Genomic DNA, 15,671 nt, shown 5'->3' with positions numbered 1-15,671 from the left:
TTGTCCTCTAAGCATGAAATTTAAAAATCAGCAAGTTACCTATCTGAGCTGAGAGGTGGAAACACAGGAGAGTGATTCCACGTAACCTGAGAGAACTTATTAATTGATTTAAAGAAAGAATATGCCAGAAAGTAGGTTAATCAGTACTGGAAGCATCAAAAAGAGTGATAACAGAATAAAAAATGATATTACCCATCCATCCAAGTGCTACATGCCCTAGTCCTAGAATACAAGGTCCAAAAATGGAGAGCAGGTATAGATAGTCCTATAGTGGAAATCTGCCTATCTTAGCCAATGCTATAAAAAATTAGAATAATTTGTTCACCAAGTAAACATCTGATTAGAACTTGGCTTCCCATGTACTGTGACTGTAGGGAGAGAATGCACCAGACAGAGGACACATGTATCTGGCTCCTCCGGCAATTATATTTCCTATTATCAATTAATAAGCTGATAATTGTTTTTCTACAAACATCTCCATGAGCTCAGTTAATACAAGCCCACCTTTGAGAAGCAGATCCACTCTCATTACACTGACTCATCAGGTTTCTAAGCCTATAAAAACAAGAGTCAGTTCCTGAGAAAAGGATGATAATTAAGGCACCTAAAGTAGACCTTTTTGGGTGTTCAACCAATCATCTCTGGGTAACATCCTGTACACACATTATATTAGGAACCAATATAGACTTTAAAATATTTCATGAAAACAGTCACATGTGAGGGTTTTGCAAACTACACAGTGATATTCAAATGCTGTTTTTTAATGTGTCTATTTCATGAAGGACAATGAACAAAATCATAGGTATCTTTAAAACTTGATGTAATTAGCTCTTACTTCTTTCATTTTTTCCATGTGCTTTATTATAAGCGCTTCTAAAATTCTGGGAGAGTCCTCAGCCTGTCTTTACTGTGCTGGAATAAACACCAGATAAAAAGAGCCGTTCCTGTATAGCAGCAAGTAGTAGCTTCTTTCTTGAGATGGTGAAGTATGTCTTCTAATTGAAGGTTTTCCTAGATAGAAAAGATAAACGTGTGTAGGTGCGCAGTGCCCCCCTCCCCACACAACTGAGGATGCAAGAAATCTGATGTATGTATATGCTTAGAATTAGACTCTCTACAAAGTATAGTTTAGTTTTCCTATTAACTATAATTGTTATGCTACCCTAAGGGCCCTAGTGGTGCAGTGGTTCAAGCACTCCCCTGCTAACCAGCTGCTCCACGGGAGAAAGATGTGGCAGTCTGCTTCCACAAGGATTAACGCCTTGGAGGCCCTAAAGGGCAGTTCTACTCTGTTCTATTGGGTCACAGTGGGTTTGGTTTTGGTGGTTAGGTTACCCAGTTATGACAAGCACTTAAATGAAACAGCTGACAATACCAAAAAATTAAAGTTTTGAAAAGCTGTATATCTTCTAAAATATCATGTGTATCTAAAAATCTAAACTATCACATATCTAAAAATATGTGTATCATGAGGACAATACACAATGTAAATTATGTATGGTAGAGCGTTAAAAAAAAAAACACAAGCTTTTCTGTCCGTCTAGCTCTGAATTTTAAAATTTAATAATCTGAAAATCCTCCAAAGCCCCCTCGCAATGATAATATTGCGGCCAAAGAAGCCTTTGTTCCTCCCTATAAATACTTAGAAATAAAAGGACTCCTCTGAAAGCTAGAGTCTCCATTTACTATTGATCAAGGAATTATTTTACTCACAGAGTCTCTTATCTGTTAACTTCTAAGTCACTCAGTTCTCTTACAAATCTTGACTAAGTTTGTCATCAATGTAGTCTTCAATTTTCTTTTAAGTTGAAAGTAATCGTGCTACGTAACAACTTGCAATACCACAGTGGGTAAAAGATAAATACTGATGAAGTGATAAATCTGTGTTATTAGAATTACTATGAATAAGATTTGGTTTTGAAACCAAATACAGTATATAAACAAGTTAATCTGACCCAAATTGTAACGATATACATAATTATTATTGTAGCTGACAGTCCGTATAAATAATTAAATTCAGTTTTACTTCTTTAAAAATCAAAACCTTACTATTATTGTTTTCTCCTTTGATTTGCTAAGTTTTCCAGAGTCTTATCATTTTTCACATGAACAGTTTTAGTGGAAAATATACAGAATTTTGATAATCAGCTGTTACACTGAAAGAAAATGGACCCAGGTCTGAATCCTGACTCCCCTATGTGTTCTCCCTGTGACTTACAGCTAAAAATTTTCTCACGTCCCCTATCATCTGGTCCCCACTCCTATCTTCTTTCTTCATCTCCCATAAGGTCTCTGAACATTACAAATTCACTTGTAGTTTTAGTGCTGGGTATCAGAGAGCCTAAGACAACTGGAAAACAAAGGATTCTATCAGGACTATTTGGCAATATGGAAAATGTTATAATGATAATAGAAAAAGCATAATGTAAAATTATTACTACTATATGAAAATCAGACACACAAGGAAAAAAATGGAAGCAAATACATGAAAATGTTAAAAGCAGGTGAGATAAATTGGTGAAATTGTGAGTAAGGATTAGAAAATAAATGTTTGAACAATAGGTAAGTGGTAACTTTGGTGAGGGGTAAGACAGTGTACAACACTGAGGAAGCCAGCATAACTTGCCCAAGGCAAAGTCACAGAAGCACCACAGATACATCCAAACTCCCTGAGGGACCGAATTACTGGGCTAAGGGCTAGGGATCATCGTCTCGGGGGATATTTAGCTCAATTGGCATAACACAGTTTGTACAGAAAATGTTCTACATCCTACTTTGGTGAGTAGCGTCTAGAGCCTTAAAAGCTTGTGAGCAGCCATCTAACATACTCCACTTGTCCCACCCCATCTGGAGCAAGGGAGAATGAAGAAAACCAGACACAAGGAAAAGCTTAGTACAAAGGACTAATGGACCACAATTACCACAACCTCCACCAGACTGAGTCTAGCACGACTAGATGATGCTTAGCTACCACCACCGACTGCTCTGACAGGGATCACAATAGAGTCTCAGACAGAGCTGGAGAAAAATGTAGAACAAAATTCAAACTCACACACACACACATAAAAGACCAGACTTACTGGTCTGACAAAGACTAGAGAATCCCCAAGAGTATAGTCCCCAAACACTCTCAACTCAGTACTGAAGTCACTCCTGAAGTTCACCCTTCAGCCAAAGGTTATACAGGCCCATAAAACAAACAACGTTACACATAGCTCAACCATGTATGTGAAAGTAAATGGGCACACCAGCCCAGGGTCAAGGATAAGACAAATGGAAATGGGGAACCCAAGGTCTAAAAAAAAAAAATTATTTGAGAACCTTAAGGGAAGATGAAAGGAGTTGAGATGGTTTTATTCTGGTGATGAGAAAACTAAGGGAGGGATAAAAAGCTGTTTTCAAATATCTTCAAGGTTAGTCTCAGGACACAGGTCTAGTAAACTGAGCCCCTGGCCATTCCCAACTTGGAGAGTTTGAGCTCAGACGCTGGAGAACTTTTATCTTAAGTGGAAAGTAGAGTCATATGCTTTTCTATTTCCCAGTGATTTTCCCTCTGTAATCTCCAGGCAGGTTACTCACATCACTATCTGTCCCCCGCCTCATTCCATTAAGTTAGTGTCATTGCCAACTCCCCAAACCTTTCTACCCGACTCATCCCTGGGTAACCACGGAGTCTAATGCCCACTCACTTACTCCTCATTCCTCCCTCCTCTGTCCCATTTTAGATCCTCATCATTCCTTGCTTGTAGCTTTCCTGCCTCCTACAGCTTTTCTATCCCTACCCACTAGTTTATTTCCACACTGCCCCAGAGCTACCTGTCTGAAACACAAATCTGATTGGGGGCATATAAAACTGCAGTAAACACAAGCAATAGACTTTCCACAGGTTTATAGTTTTTCATAATAAATAGTATTTTTCAAACATTAAAAAAAAAAAAAAAGAAACGTTTGAATTATTGCAAGCCCTGTACTGCAGGTTTTTTGCCCCAAGAGAACAGCACAATTCCAATGTTGTAGAGGTAGAGTGAGAGAGTTGGGTTGGAGGAAGGTGAAAAGAGAAATGGATGGGGACATTGAGAACATCTTTGGATTCCTGGCATCTGGGAGATTTGGGGAAGAGAAGGACAAGCTGAGATGCAGGAAGAGGGGACTTGCTGGTTAAGGAGACAGAGGAGGTTTCAGGTAAATATCCAAGTGCATGATTCATCCAATCTCCTAGACTTGACCACCCTCCCAAAGCCAGTGATCTTTAATGTTCATTCTATTTAGCCACCCATTCCCATGACCATACCCGAGCCCTTATACCTGAGCCCTTGTCATAACCTAAACTCCCATTCAGACTCTACAATCTTAAGCTCCAAATGTCCTACTCTGACTACTGCCTTTTACGTTTCTTGCTCTCTTATTGTTGTTCTTGTTAGGTGCCATAGATTTGGTTCCGACTCATAGCGACCCTATGCACAACAGAACGAAACACTGCCCGGTCCTGCACCATCCATACAATTGTTGTTATGCTTGAGCCCATTGTTGCAGCCACTGTGTCAGTCCATCTCATTGAGGGTATTCCTCTTTTCCGCTGACCCTGTACTTTACCAAGCATGATGTCCTCCTCCAGGGACTGATCCCTCCTGACAACATGTCTGAAGTATGTAAGATGCAGTCTTGCCAACCTTCCTTCTAAGGAGCATTCTGATTGTACTTCTTCCAAAACAGATTTGTTCGTTCTTTTGGTAGTCCATGGTATATTCAATATTCTTCACCAACACCACAAATCAAAGGCGTTAATGCTTCTTTGGTCTTTCTTATTCATTGTCCAACTTTTGCATGCGTATGATGCGATTGAAAATACCATGGCTTGGGTCAGGCGCACTTTAGTCGTCAGGGTGACATCTTTGCTTTTCAACACTTTAAAGAGGTCCTTCGCAGCAGATTTGCTCTCTTAAATTGTACTTATTCTACAATAACAGTGACCCCTTCATTCCTGGACCACTACTACATCCCCTCTCAAACTACTGGCTACTCTTTTGGCTTCACTTATGTCCCCCTCAAGCCTGACATGACATTGATCATTCCAAACCATCTCTTACCAATGTCCTCAAATATCTTGCCCCTTGTCCCACCTTCCTTGCAAATTCCTGCCCTGAAAAAGTTCAAACATTTGACTATTCTCTACCTACTGTAGGTTGCTGAGTTATAGTAGAGAAAAATCAAACAAGCATGCAGACTGGAGCTACGACAAATTGATGGTCTCCAGCCTAAGTCAAGCTTTCCCTGCTGTTGTCATTTTATGTGTTCATTGCCAGCTTGCACTATCATTTCACTTAACTATTCCAAACTTTCACTTCTGAAAATTTCATTCTCACTCCTTTCATTCTTTGTAGATGACCATGCCTCCCAAAGCACTAGTAAAACTGTCATTGTAAAAGTGTCACCAACAAACTAACCATCATCTTTAGATATCCTGTTTTCTTTCTCTTCTCTGTCCATCCTCCTGATCAAGATTAATCCCTTTATCTGTGTTCTTGATCCCACCCCATATTGGTTCCTCAGAGACCATGTTCCCTTTCCTTTCTCTATGTTTAATATCTCCCCCTTTACTGATATCTTGCCCTTGGCTCAAGATGTCTCTGATCTCAAAAAATAAAGTTACAAAAATAACCCTCCTTTGTTTACACTATTTCCCTCTCAAGGTATTGTCCTCTTTCTAGTTTGTCTTCCACAATCCTCAAATCACTGCATTTTGGCTTCTGCTCTTACCATTATACAAAAACTATCAGCCAACAATGACCCTCAAAATTCCAAATTCCGACTGCACATTTTTTCTGTTCTTTTTACATATGATCTCTCTGTGGTATCTGTTCATTCTTTTCTTGAAATTTCTTCCTTTCTCTCTTCTGTGGCATCATTTCCTCCTGTATTCACTCACTTCTCTGGTCTTTCTTCCTGGGCTCCTCTTCTTCCACGGGTCTTTCAAATGCTGATACCGCGAAGAACTCTGCCTTTGGCTCCCTGTCCTTCTCACTACCTTGGTGATTAATATTTGGGCTTAGGAGTCTGACATACGTGATTTAAACTCTGGCTCCACCAGTTTCTAGCTATGTGACTTAGGCAGATAACCTAACTTCTTTAAGCTTTGATTTCCCCATCTATAAAATGGGTATAATTATAATGCCTACTTCATTAGGTTGTTATGAGGATTTAATAATAAGCTAAGCTCCAAATCTATTCTAGAAAAGGTGCCAAGAAACACACTTAAGTTAGAACAAATACAGGTGTGTGTAGCAGATACTGCCAGTTATCCTTTAATATTTATTCTCTTCTTCCTCTGCATAAATAAGACACTTAATGTTGGGGCTGAGCACAAGACTGCTTTCCTCACTGCTAGATACAGCCATGTGACTAAGATCTGACCAGAAGGATGTACATGGATTCGTGTGCCATTTCTAGGAAGTTTCCTTAAGAGAACAGGAAGCTCCCTTCCTCACTCTTTCCTCCTTTCTGCTGACTAGAATTTGTACAAGATAGGTGAAGCATGAGCAGTCATCCTGGACATCATGAGATAGAAGCCATATGCCATGGAGAATGTAACATCATAAGGAGTCTGGGTTTCTGAAAATTTGAAGATCTTTTCCTACCAGTTCTGGGTTGCTTTCTCCTCCAGTCTTATTACAGAAAGAATCTTTTTCAAGCCATTACTACTTAGGACTGTCACTCATAGCCAATCAATCACAACTGCTATAGGATAAGATACAGGGCATATTTCAGAAACTAAACAGGGCTATGTAGGAACTGGATATGGAACTGGAAGTCATTACAGTCTCTTCTAAGCCATGAAGTCTTTCATCCCTGGGTTTCCCTATGAGTCTGCTCCAATAACTTGCTTCTCTACATGGATGGACTTTCTCTGCTTGCTTCATCAGCAAGGCTGAAAACAGCCATTAAATGACCTAAGCCTATGTGATTTTCGGATTAAGCCATTTCTATCTTTACTTCAAAGAATGTATTGCATTGGGCAAATATGGTGCAAAAACCTCTTTAAAGTGCTGAAAAGCAAAGACATCACTTTGGGGACTAAGGTGCACCTGACCCAAGCCACGGTATTTTCAATCGCCTCATATGCGTGTGAAAGCTGGAAAATGAATAAGGAAGACCGAAGAAAAATTGACACCTTTGAATTATGGTGTTGCCGAAGAATATTGAGTATACCATGGACTGCAAGAAGAACGAACAAATCTGTCTTGGAAGAAGTACAACCAGAATGCTCCCTGGAAGCGAGGATGGCATGGCTCTGTCTCACATACTTTGAACATGTTATCAGAAGGGACCAGTTCCTGGAAAAGGACATCATGCTTGGTAAGGTAGAGATGGTCAACGAAAAAGAGGAAGACCCTTGACGAGGTAGATTGACACAGTGGGTGCAACAATGGCCTCAAACTTAGCAACGATTGTGAGGATGTTGCAGGACTAAGCAGTGTTTCGTTCTGTTGTGCAAACGGTTGCTATGAGTCAGAACTGACTCGATGGCACCTAACCACATCTTTACCTCTTAGTTCAAACTGTTGAAAGAGAGATAATTAGTTAGTTGTTGTTTACCCAATGAAATGCACCCCCTCCTCTCTGAAGTTAGTTGTTTATTCCTCATTCAGTCAGCAGTTGTAGCTAGAATGGGTTGGAGGCAGGGGCATAAATACAGCTACCTAAGCCTACTCTTTCAGCAAGGATTGGTGGAGAGAAGCAAGTTCCAAAGAAGAGAGTATAGTACAGAAGGGCCCACGATTTAAAATCAATATATATCTAATTGCCTAATGAACAACTCAGCTTGAATAATTCACTTATTTTTCCCTTACACCTGCTCCTCCTTCTGTGTTCCATAATTAATAAAATCACCATCAATATACTCTCAAGCCAAAAACCTGGAGTCATCCTCTCCTTCTTACTCGTCCCACTCTCATACTCAGTCACTGAATTCATGGATTCTATCTCTTTTATCATTTCCTAATTTAATTTGTCCTTCCATGTCTGGTGTTCCTGCCTTAGTTTAGGCTCTTCTCACTTCTTGCCCAGTTTAGTGTAATGGCATCCTTAACTGATTTCCCTGCTACCGGGCTGGCCCCATCCAATCTGTGCTCCAAAAAGTTGCCAGGCTCATTCTTCTGAATGCAAATCACTTGCTGCCTAACATTCTCCTCAAATCTCTCAGCTGGGCATCAAAGCTCCTTTACAATCTGCCTGTCTCTCTAGCCTTATCTTCTGCTACTCCTTGACATTAGCCCTTCATGCCAGCATACTTATTGATTCCCATCATACTGCTTATATTTCTGTGACTTTGAACATTCAGTTCCTTCTGCCTGGAATGATGTTATGACATCCCAGAACTAACATTTTCCCAGCAGATTTATTTGAAAATTTTAAACAGGTGTATCTCGAGGTAATATAAATGTATGCTTTGAATTATAAATGCTCTAACATCTAAACTCACCTATCCAAAAAGTATACAAGAATATTATTCTCTCCATATACACTCTTTGTTGTATACTCCAACAAAGTATATAAGAGTATTATTCTCTCTCTCTTAATGCTTATTACCTTTAAAAATCCACTATTTGGAAACAAGCGCACCCTATAATGCTTTAGGCCTCCAAAAGCTTCTAGATATAAAGAATGAGGTGGTAAAGCTGTCAAAACAAACTGAGGAAGAAAATTAAATGGGAAGAGGACAAGGAAAATGGGTGCAGAGTCATTTCTAAAAAAAATTCTCTCTCAGCAGGCGCCCTCCAATCACAGTGAAGCAGCCAAGACCACAACTCCCGTCTCCTGACTTTGAGCAAAGGATGAGCTGTGGATCCCAGGTTTATGGTCTTTAAATGACAAAGGAGACAAGTAAATAGCATAACCACAATAACTGAAATATCCAGGTAGGTGGCTTTTTACCCTAACCCTTCTCTTTCTTCTACGCAAATATAATTTAAAACTCACAGCCACCTTAAAATATAATACGTATTATACACAGTTTCTTACTTTTTCAGTTCCCAAATAAAATGAGAAAAATACTTTGTAAAAAAGAAAAATGTAGTAATGTGGGAAAGTGTTTAAATTATAAAATTAAGTTTAAAGGGCAAAAATGTATGCTGATTATAAGTATGAAGCACACATGTAAGCATGGGCAGAAACAGAACAGAAAAAATGAACTGTTGATATTTTAGGGCAGAGTTTCTGAACTTCAGCACTATTGACATTTTTGGCTGAATAATTCTTTGTTGTCAGGGACTGTCCTGTACATTACAGGACGTTAGTAACAGCATACTGGTCTCTACCAACTAGATGCCAGTAGCATGCTGTGATTATTAAAAATGCCTCCATACATCACCACATGGAACAATCACCCCCTGCCCTTGTTTTAGACCCACTGTATTAGGGTAACAGGAAAAAACAAAAAACTTTTTTTAATGTATGTTAACATTATTATAATGGTGTTTACTCAATAAATACAAATAGGAAAGGGAAAGGACAGCTCCTTAAAATATAGCATCTAACAGCCTCTTCCTTTTATTAAGAGTTAAAATTTATTCAGTTCAATTTAACGTGAAAAATTGCAAAGGCTGCAAAACCTGTTTTTCTTTCCTAATCTATTACAGAGGAGAAATCGGAGTTTCTCAGTATTTAGAACCTTGACCTGGCTCTAAGCCTGAGATATCTCAAATAACTGCTTCAAGTGGCCCAAAAAGTCAAAATATCCAAATCATCTTAGTTGCAAAAATACCTGCTAATGTACACTTTGTATCTCTTCAAAATAGGTTTAGATTTAAATCTGACTCCTGAAGAATAAATACTAAGGCTCAGCAAGGAATGTATGCTTCAAGAAAAATTAAATCAAGTTCTCCAAGCTAGTCTCTAAAATAAAAATTGCACTGTATCTATAATCTTATTCTATACCTAAGGCCCTCTGTTTCAATCTTCTTAGGACTGTTGAGCTTGCTCCCTCACCAAAAATACTTATTTTTGATCACTCCTACTTTTTTTTTTTTTCTTGGCTTACATCACAAAGAATTTTTTTTATTAAAAAATGACATGGAAAGGAAGAACAAGAACTGTTTCAAGCATCTCAAGAGAATTCTATCATACCCCAGGTTTATCTGGACTTAAAGTTCAAATTCTGTTAGGTGATCATTTTAAATGACCTTTTTGAACACATCACTAAAATTTATGCCTAACATTTTCATTCACCTTATTTAAAGAAGGAACAACCTTCTGTTCTTTATATAAGCCCGAAATGGGCTGGAAAAATGCATGTTTTTTCCTCCATTTTCAAAACCTTGCAGTAATTTCACGTTTATATTTACCACTGTGCATTTTTCCATTCTAGTTTCTAGTTTACCCAACACATCATGCTCGCCATAGTGCAGAGAAGCAGAGAAAAGCTTCCAAATGATCCCAGGGCTGGAGAACGTGAACTTCTCAGCTACCCAAAGCATCGTAGCAGGAAAGCAGAGGTGGTCTACAGATGGCAGAGGTGGAGACGAACTGCCATTGGATAATGGGTAGCGTGAACAAGAAGGGTGAAAATGGCTGTGGAATGAGGAGGTTGAGGAAGATGCAGCTCAGGATGATCAGAGAAGTGAATGAGGTTGTGGTTTGAAAGGCAGAAGGTAACTGACTTGATGACGTCTGATGTTGAAGATACAAAAGGCCTCCACAAGTTCATCGAGGAATCAAGGTTCTGTATGACGAACATCGACCAAAACAGCAGGAAAAAAGCAGTTCTATAGCGCCTATAACCAGAGAAAAGCCGTGTCTGCGTGGACTTTGTAGTAGCTTGGACTTCTAGACGCAGCCGTCTGTCCTGGGGTCTCTTCACCTGTAAAGGGAGCAAAGGCACTCCTATCTCCCTTACTGAGGGCGCTATAAGGCCGCTATAAATAAGAGCGGCAACCTAATAATAAATAATTGTGGCAGTTGAGTTCGGGGAAAACGGGCGAATTCTTCTTCAGGCAGAATCACTCCAGCCCCGGGCTAGAAAGGCCAAACCAGGAGGGGCTCTCCTGGAGTTTCGGGCCACACTAGAGAGAGCAGCAGAAAAGATTTAGTGCTGATGGAGGCAATATGTGCTGCTTCTCCTCGGTGCTGAAGCGGGAGCCTCAGAAACCAGGTTGGAAGTCTTCTTTCGGAGTTTGCTGCGAGGATCCCTGGGTCGCTCCACTTCACCGCTAGCCTGCCGGGAACAGCAGGTGCCTACCAAGCCCCGGGCGTCATAGCAACCAATCCTGCCGCAGGGGCGCATAAGCGTCCTTCCGGCGGGAACCATAGATACGACGCACACCATTGGCGCTGGGATTGTGGGAACATTGTTACGGTGAGTACCATTGGTCTTTGGGTCGTAAGGCGGAGCCCTTCCGGCAGTAACTATAGTACGGCTCGTTCCATTGGCCTTGGAAAGCAGAACGACCACTTCCCGTAGTAACCGTGGTAACGCTAGGGCGCGCAGAAAGACACTACTTGAGTTACGCATTTGCAGTTCTCAGGTTTGTTTTTTTCTTTTTACAGGGCATCATAGCTTTCATATAGCTTCTTACATAGAGCCCCGACCTACTATCCTTGGTTTTACTTTTCTAGAAAGATAAAGTAACATAAATTTTGAGACTGCCTCATAAAAGGAAAGGCGCTCTAGACCTGCTCGGCATTTTTGGCCTCAATACGTCACTACCTACCTGGGACCTTTTTGGACTAGACTTATGTGTAAAAATGAAGAAACCAGACTTAACTAGAATTATCCCTAAGGCTGAAGCCCTTTAGCAGTCCCAAGCATTGAAAATTTGATTTAGATGAACCACGTCCCCCACCTCCCTATGAAAACAAAAAATTTCTAAACGACACAAAATTTAAACATTCTTTAAATCGATAATATCTTTATTCTACTTGCTCTTATGCCAAGATTCTAGGTTAGTTCATAAAAGCTAGATTTTGCCTGTTTCGGGGGCGGCTGCTTTGCTGGTGTCCCTTACACATTCTTTGGCTTGGTCTTATTTAAGTTCCCCGAGACGTTCCTTTCCAAAGTTTTGCCGGTTCTACTTGCATTATCTGGGCCATCAAGTGCTCCAATCTCTCATTCTGGCCCTAGAGCCCTTATAAGTGTTTTTCCTCTCATCTAAAATGCTTACCACCACCACCTCCATTCCACTTAACTATTATATATCATTTCAAGTGTCACTTCCTCACACAAACCTTCCTTGGTCCTCAATCTAGATCAGGCTCTTTCTTACTTGCTCTCATTGACTCACTTCCCTCTCTTCTTTCTTTCCACACTTGTCCACTTGCAGTTTTTAAAAAACACACACACAAAACAAACCCTCCAGGAATTTCTACTTGTGTAACCACTCCTTTTAAGCGCTGTGAATGAAAACTAAACTGAAGTAGAACACACTAATTCCACGCAGGGTGGTGGTGATTTTTACACATTAATAAAACAAGATATGAAATGGTCCCCAAAGGAATAATTATGCTTTAAAAAAAATTAGGATCACTTCTAGTTTTAATTCTGCTTATCCCCATTTTAACATTCAAAAGACAGTCATTACCCACATTAAACTATGGATGCTGAGAAAAAAATCAATCTTTTACTTCCTTCGCCTTCAGTAAAACAGCCACTGTTGACAGAATTTGTTGCTTTTGAAGTTTGGCCAAATAGACCTGAAAGTTAATTTAAGACCTTCATTCAAAGTGACTGCTGCCTCCAGGACAGTCTCACCTGCTGCAGTTACTTTCCTCTGCTCAATGTCATGGCTCCTGATTTAATGAAATGTTTCAGTGCATCTTGGCACTTCTCCTCAAATCTTTTCAACTAAAATTTATTGCACCTCTATCATCAGCATTGGGTTACCCTTCCCAGTTCACCTCATGAAATTCTGTGAATTGAATTTTAAAATAAAATATTTAGGTGAAGCACAGCACCTGCCTCTACCTGGTTACTAAGGGCAGTTTTTCAAATTGCTCTCTGGATCATCCTACAGATCATTTAGATTTTTCTGGGCTACACTTCATGTGCACTCTCAACCCAAAGCCCAAGAGTGTGAGAGGACCTTTTAAAGTTTCTCAAGGATTCAGGAAATAAGCAGGACACTGGTGTAACACTGCCTTGCTAAATGAGAAAAAAAATAATGCAACCATTTATTGAGTGTGAATTATATGCCAGGCACAAGACTAATGCTTTTATCTTCGCTGTCTTATTTAATCCTCACAACAAATGGCTTTATTTGCCATTATAGATGAGGAAATCCATTAAGTCTTGGGTCTAAGTTCACAAAGCTAATAGAAGGCATAGCTGGGGTTCACACCTGACTAAGATGACGCCAAAGCCCATTCTCTCCTCCATACTATAATGCCTGAGGGCAGAGGTCACCAATTGGCCCCTGCCTGCCTGGAGGTAGAGTTAAGTTTACCTGAAAAGCAGCACTAAAATATATGAAAGGTAAATTGTTACTGAAGTATGGGATAAACCTAGGACAAGATGCAAAAAGGAAACTTAGTGGGAAGCTCACCATTCTACAGGCAATCTATCTACAAAAAGACATCCTTTTTCCCCTATTCCCATCTTGGATAAATTTCCAAAAAACAGTCTTTCCACTGTGTCGGCTTTTGGGCACATACTTTATTGCACTCAATTGTTTACACGTCCATCTCCCCAACTAGACATGTTTATTCATCTTTCTAATCCTCAAAGCTTAGCACAGGGCCTGGCACATAGTAGGCACTCAACAAATACTTCATCTTCAAAGCATAACCCTCTTTTTATAGTATAAAGGAGGCTGACATTTAAGCCCATATGTGTATTTTGAGGGACAGAATATAATTCCCAATAAGCTCTTTTTTTAAAGGCGGAAAACAGCTCTTGTATTCATCTTCAAATTCGAGATGACATTCAGATGAGTGCGTCAGGTGATTTGGTCATAATTTCTTTCCCTTTGTTTCCATTTTTAATGAGTATTAAATGAGCTTTAAAAGGCAAATACCAAACTATATTCTCCTGCACATTACTCTTTTCCCTTTATCTTCATTTTCTCTGGCCTTATGAAAGCAAAGGGTTGACTCTAGTTCTCACCAATATGCTCTGTAAGAGCTCTGGTCCCCTGAACAATTTTTGATCCTAAAAAGGCTTTTTACTTCAGTTTTTGTCACATATAAAAGCTGTGTGTTGAGACTGAAGATGACCCACTATCTTCTCTTCTATCTCTATGCCCTTCTCTACTTCTTCCTCTGAGAGCAATAGCTTGGTTTCCGAGTCTTTGGTTACAATAACCACAAAGGACCGTCGTGACTCAAGGATATTGGCCACCACCACTTGATGTTGATAAACTTCCAAAGCATTACGTGCACGATCAATTACAATGGAGGGGTCAGTCTCCAACTTAAAGGAAATTATAAATGCTTTGGGAGCCCAGTGTTTAACCAAAGGCGAAAGCATTTTTGGCACCATCTTCATTGTTATCTGTATTGGAAAAAGAAAACTTAATAAGTAAAAAAGGTCACTATCTAATATCTACCAGGTCAATCTCACGAGAAAATAAGGAAGTAGGGACTTAGACTTTTGCCTAGAGAGTCAATGCTAATTTTTGTGAGAGAGCTCATCGTCACACTTCAAAGCACATTAAATATTTAGCTTAAAAGCCTTGGTTCTGTAAGGTCCAGAAGCCTAATTCCAAGGCTTCATACACATTCTGGAGCAAACTATGTCTTCTGTATCAGCCCTCTGCTCTGCCATACTCATCACCATTAATATAACTTTGAAGAACACCACAGTATTTTCTCAAACATCCCCCCTCGCTTTTTAAAGCAAATTCTCGAGTAAATAAATGCAAATGATCTGTTTGTGTAAAGAGATATTGAGATGTTGGGCAGAAGCCCAACTAAAGTTGGGTTTTTAAGTCTCTCAAACCTAACATATTTCTTGCATTGGTAGAATGTCTATTTGATTCCATTTTAAAATTGTCACTTGTAACACAACTTAGCACTGAGGAAACTGAACTGATTTTATTTTTCACTTGATTCAAACTCCTACTACTCCATTCCCAGACCCTTCTAACGGGAATGTTGAATTAATTGTTTTGTATCCATTCAAGATAGAATTAAAAAATAGGCAGTAAACTAAAGCTCCCAGAGTTTAATCATCTAAGCTAATCATCAGGATTGGCCCTCAAAAAGTTGTTAGCAAGTGTGATACAAATCATATAGCCCTTTTGTAATTTCTTTCTCCTTAACATTTATCACTGCCTAACATAGTTTGTATTTATTTACCGAATGTCTGCCCTGTAGAATGTAAGCATTCCAAAAGCAAAGCATGTTTCTTTTCACTGCTACATCTCCAGGTCCTCAGAAGTACCTGGCATATAGTAGGTACTCAATAATCTTTATTGAAAGAATGAATAAATGAACTATCCTACTCAGTCAGCAAGTATCCCACATGTAAAATTTCTCCTTTTAAAATTCTATTTGTATCATGCAATAAACATCTAAGACTGCCTTAGGTTCCAAGGAGTCAAATCACTTCAACCACAGTGCCAGGAACCCTCCCCATGCCCCTTCCTTAAACCACAGCAGTAGCCCCCTCAACTAGCCTACCCCTCCACTCTCTATCTACCTTTCATACTGATGTCAGAATGTTCTTCTTAAACAAGAACTTT

The 15,671-nt window shown here is 39.6% G+C and overlaps 1 protein-coding gene across 18 annotated transcripts in view; it reads right to left on the bottom strand.

Annotated features, from left to right (window-relative positions):
* Positions 1-15,671, bottom strand: part of LOC126072973 (phosphopantothenate--cysteine ligase) — a 151,784-nt gene that overhangs the window by 134,355 nt on the left and 1,758 nt on the right. For 2 of the 18 annotated variants that reach the window (XR_007516630.1, XR_007516629.1), the window contains exon 3: positions 836-1,011. The exons of 13 other annotated variants lie outside the window; for them this stretch is intronic. Coding sequence is in view for 1 of the 5 variants with exons in the window: in XM_049878980.1 (XP_049734937.1) it covers positions 14,156-14,479 (324 nt within the window). In the remaining 4 variants the exon portion in view is untranslated. 3 more of the 18 variants (XR_007516628.1, XR_007516627.1, XM_049878980.1) reach the window with 3 other exon arrangements.

Source organism: Elephas maximus, chromosome 3 (genome assembly GCF_024166365.1).
Source record: "Elephas maximus indicus isolate mEleMax1 chromosome 3, mEleMax1 primary haplotype, whole genome shotgun sequence".
NCBI lineage: Eukaryota > Metazoa > Chordata > Mammalia > Proboscidea > Elephantidae > Elephas > Elephas maximus.
Note: the sequence above shows the minus strand (reverse complement) of the source record. Positions and strands in the feature narration are given on the sequence as shown.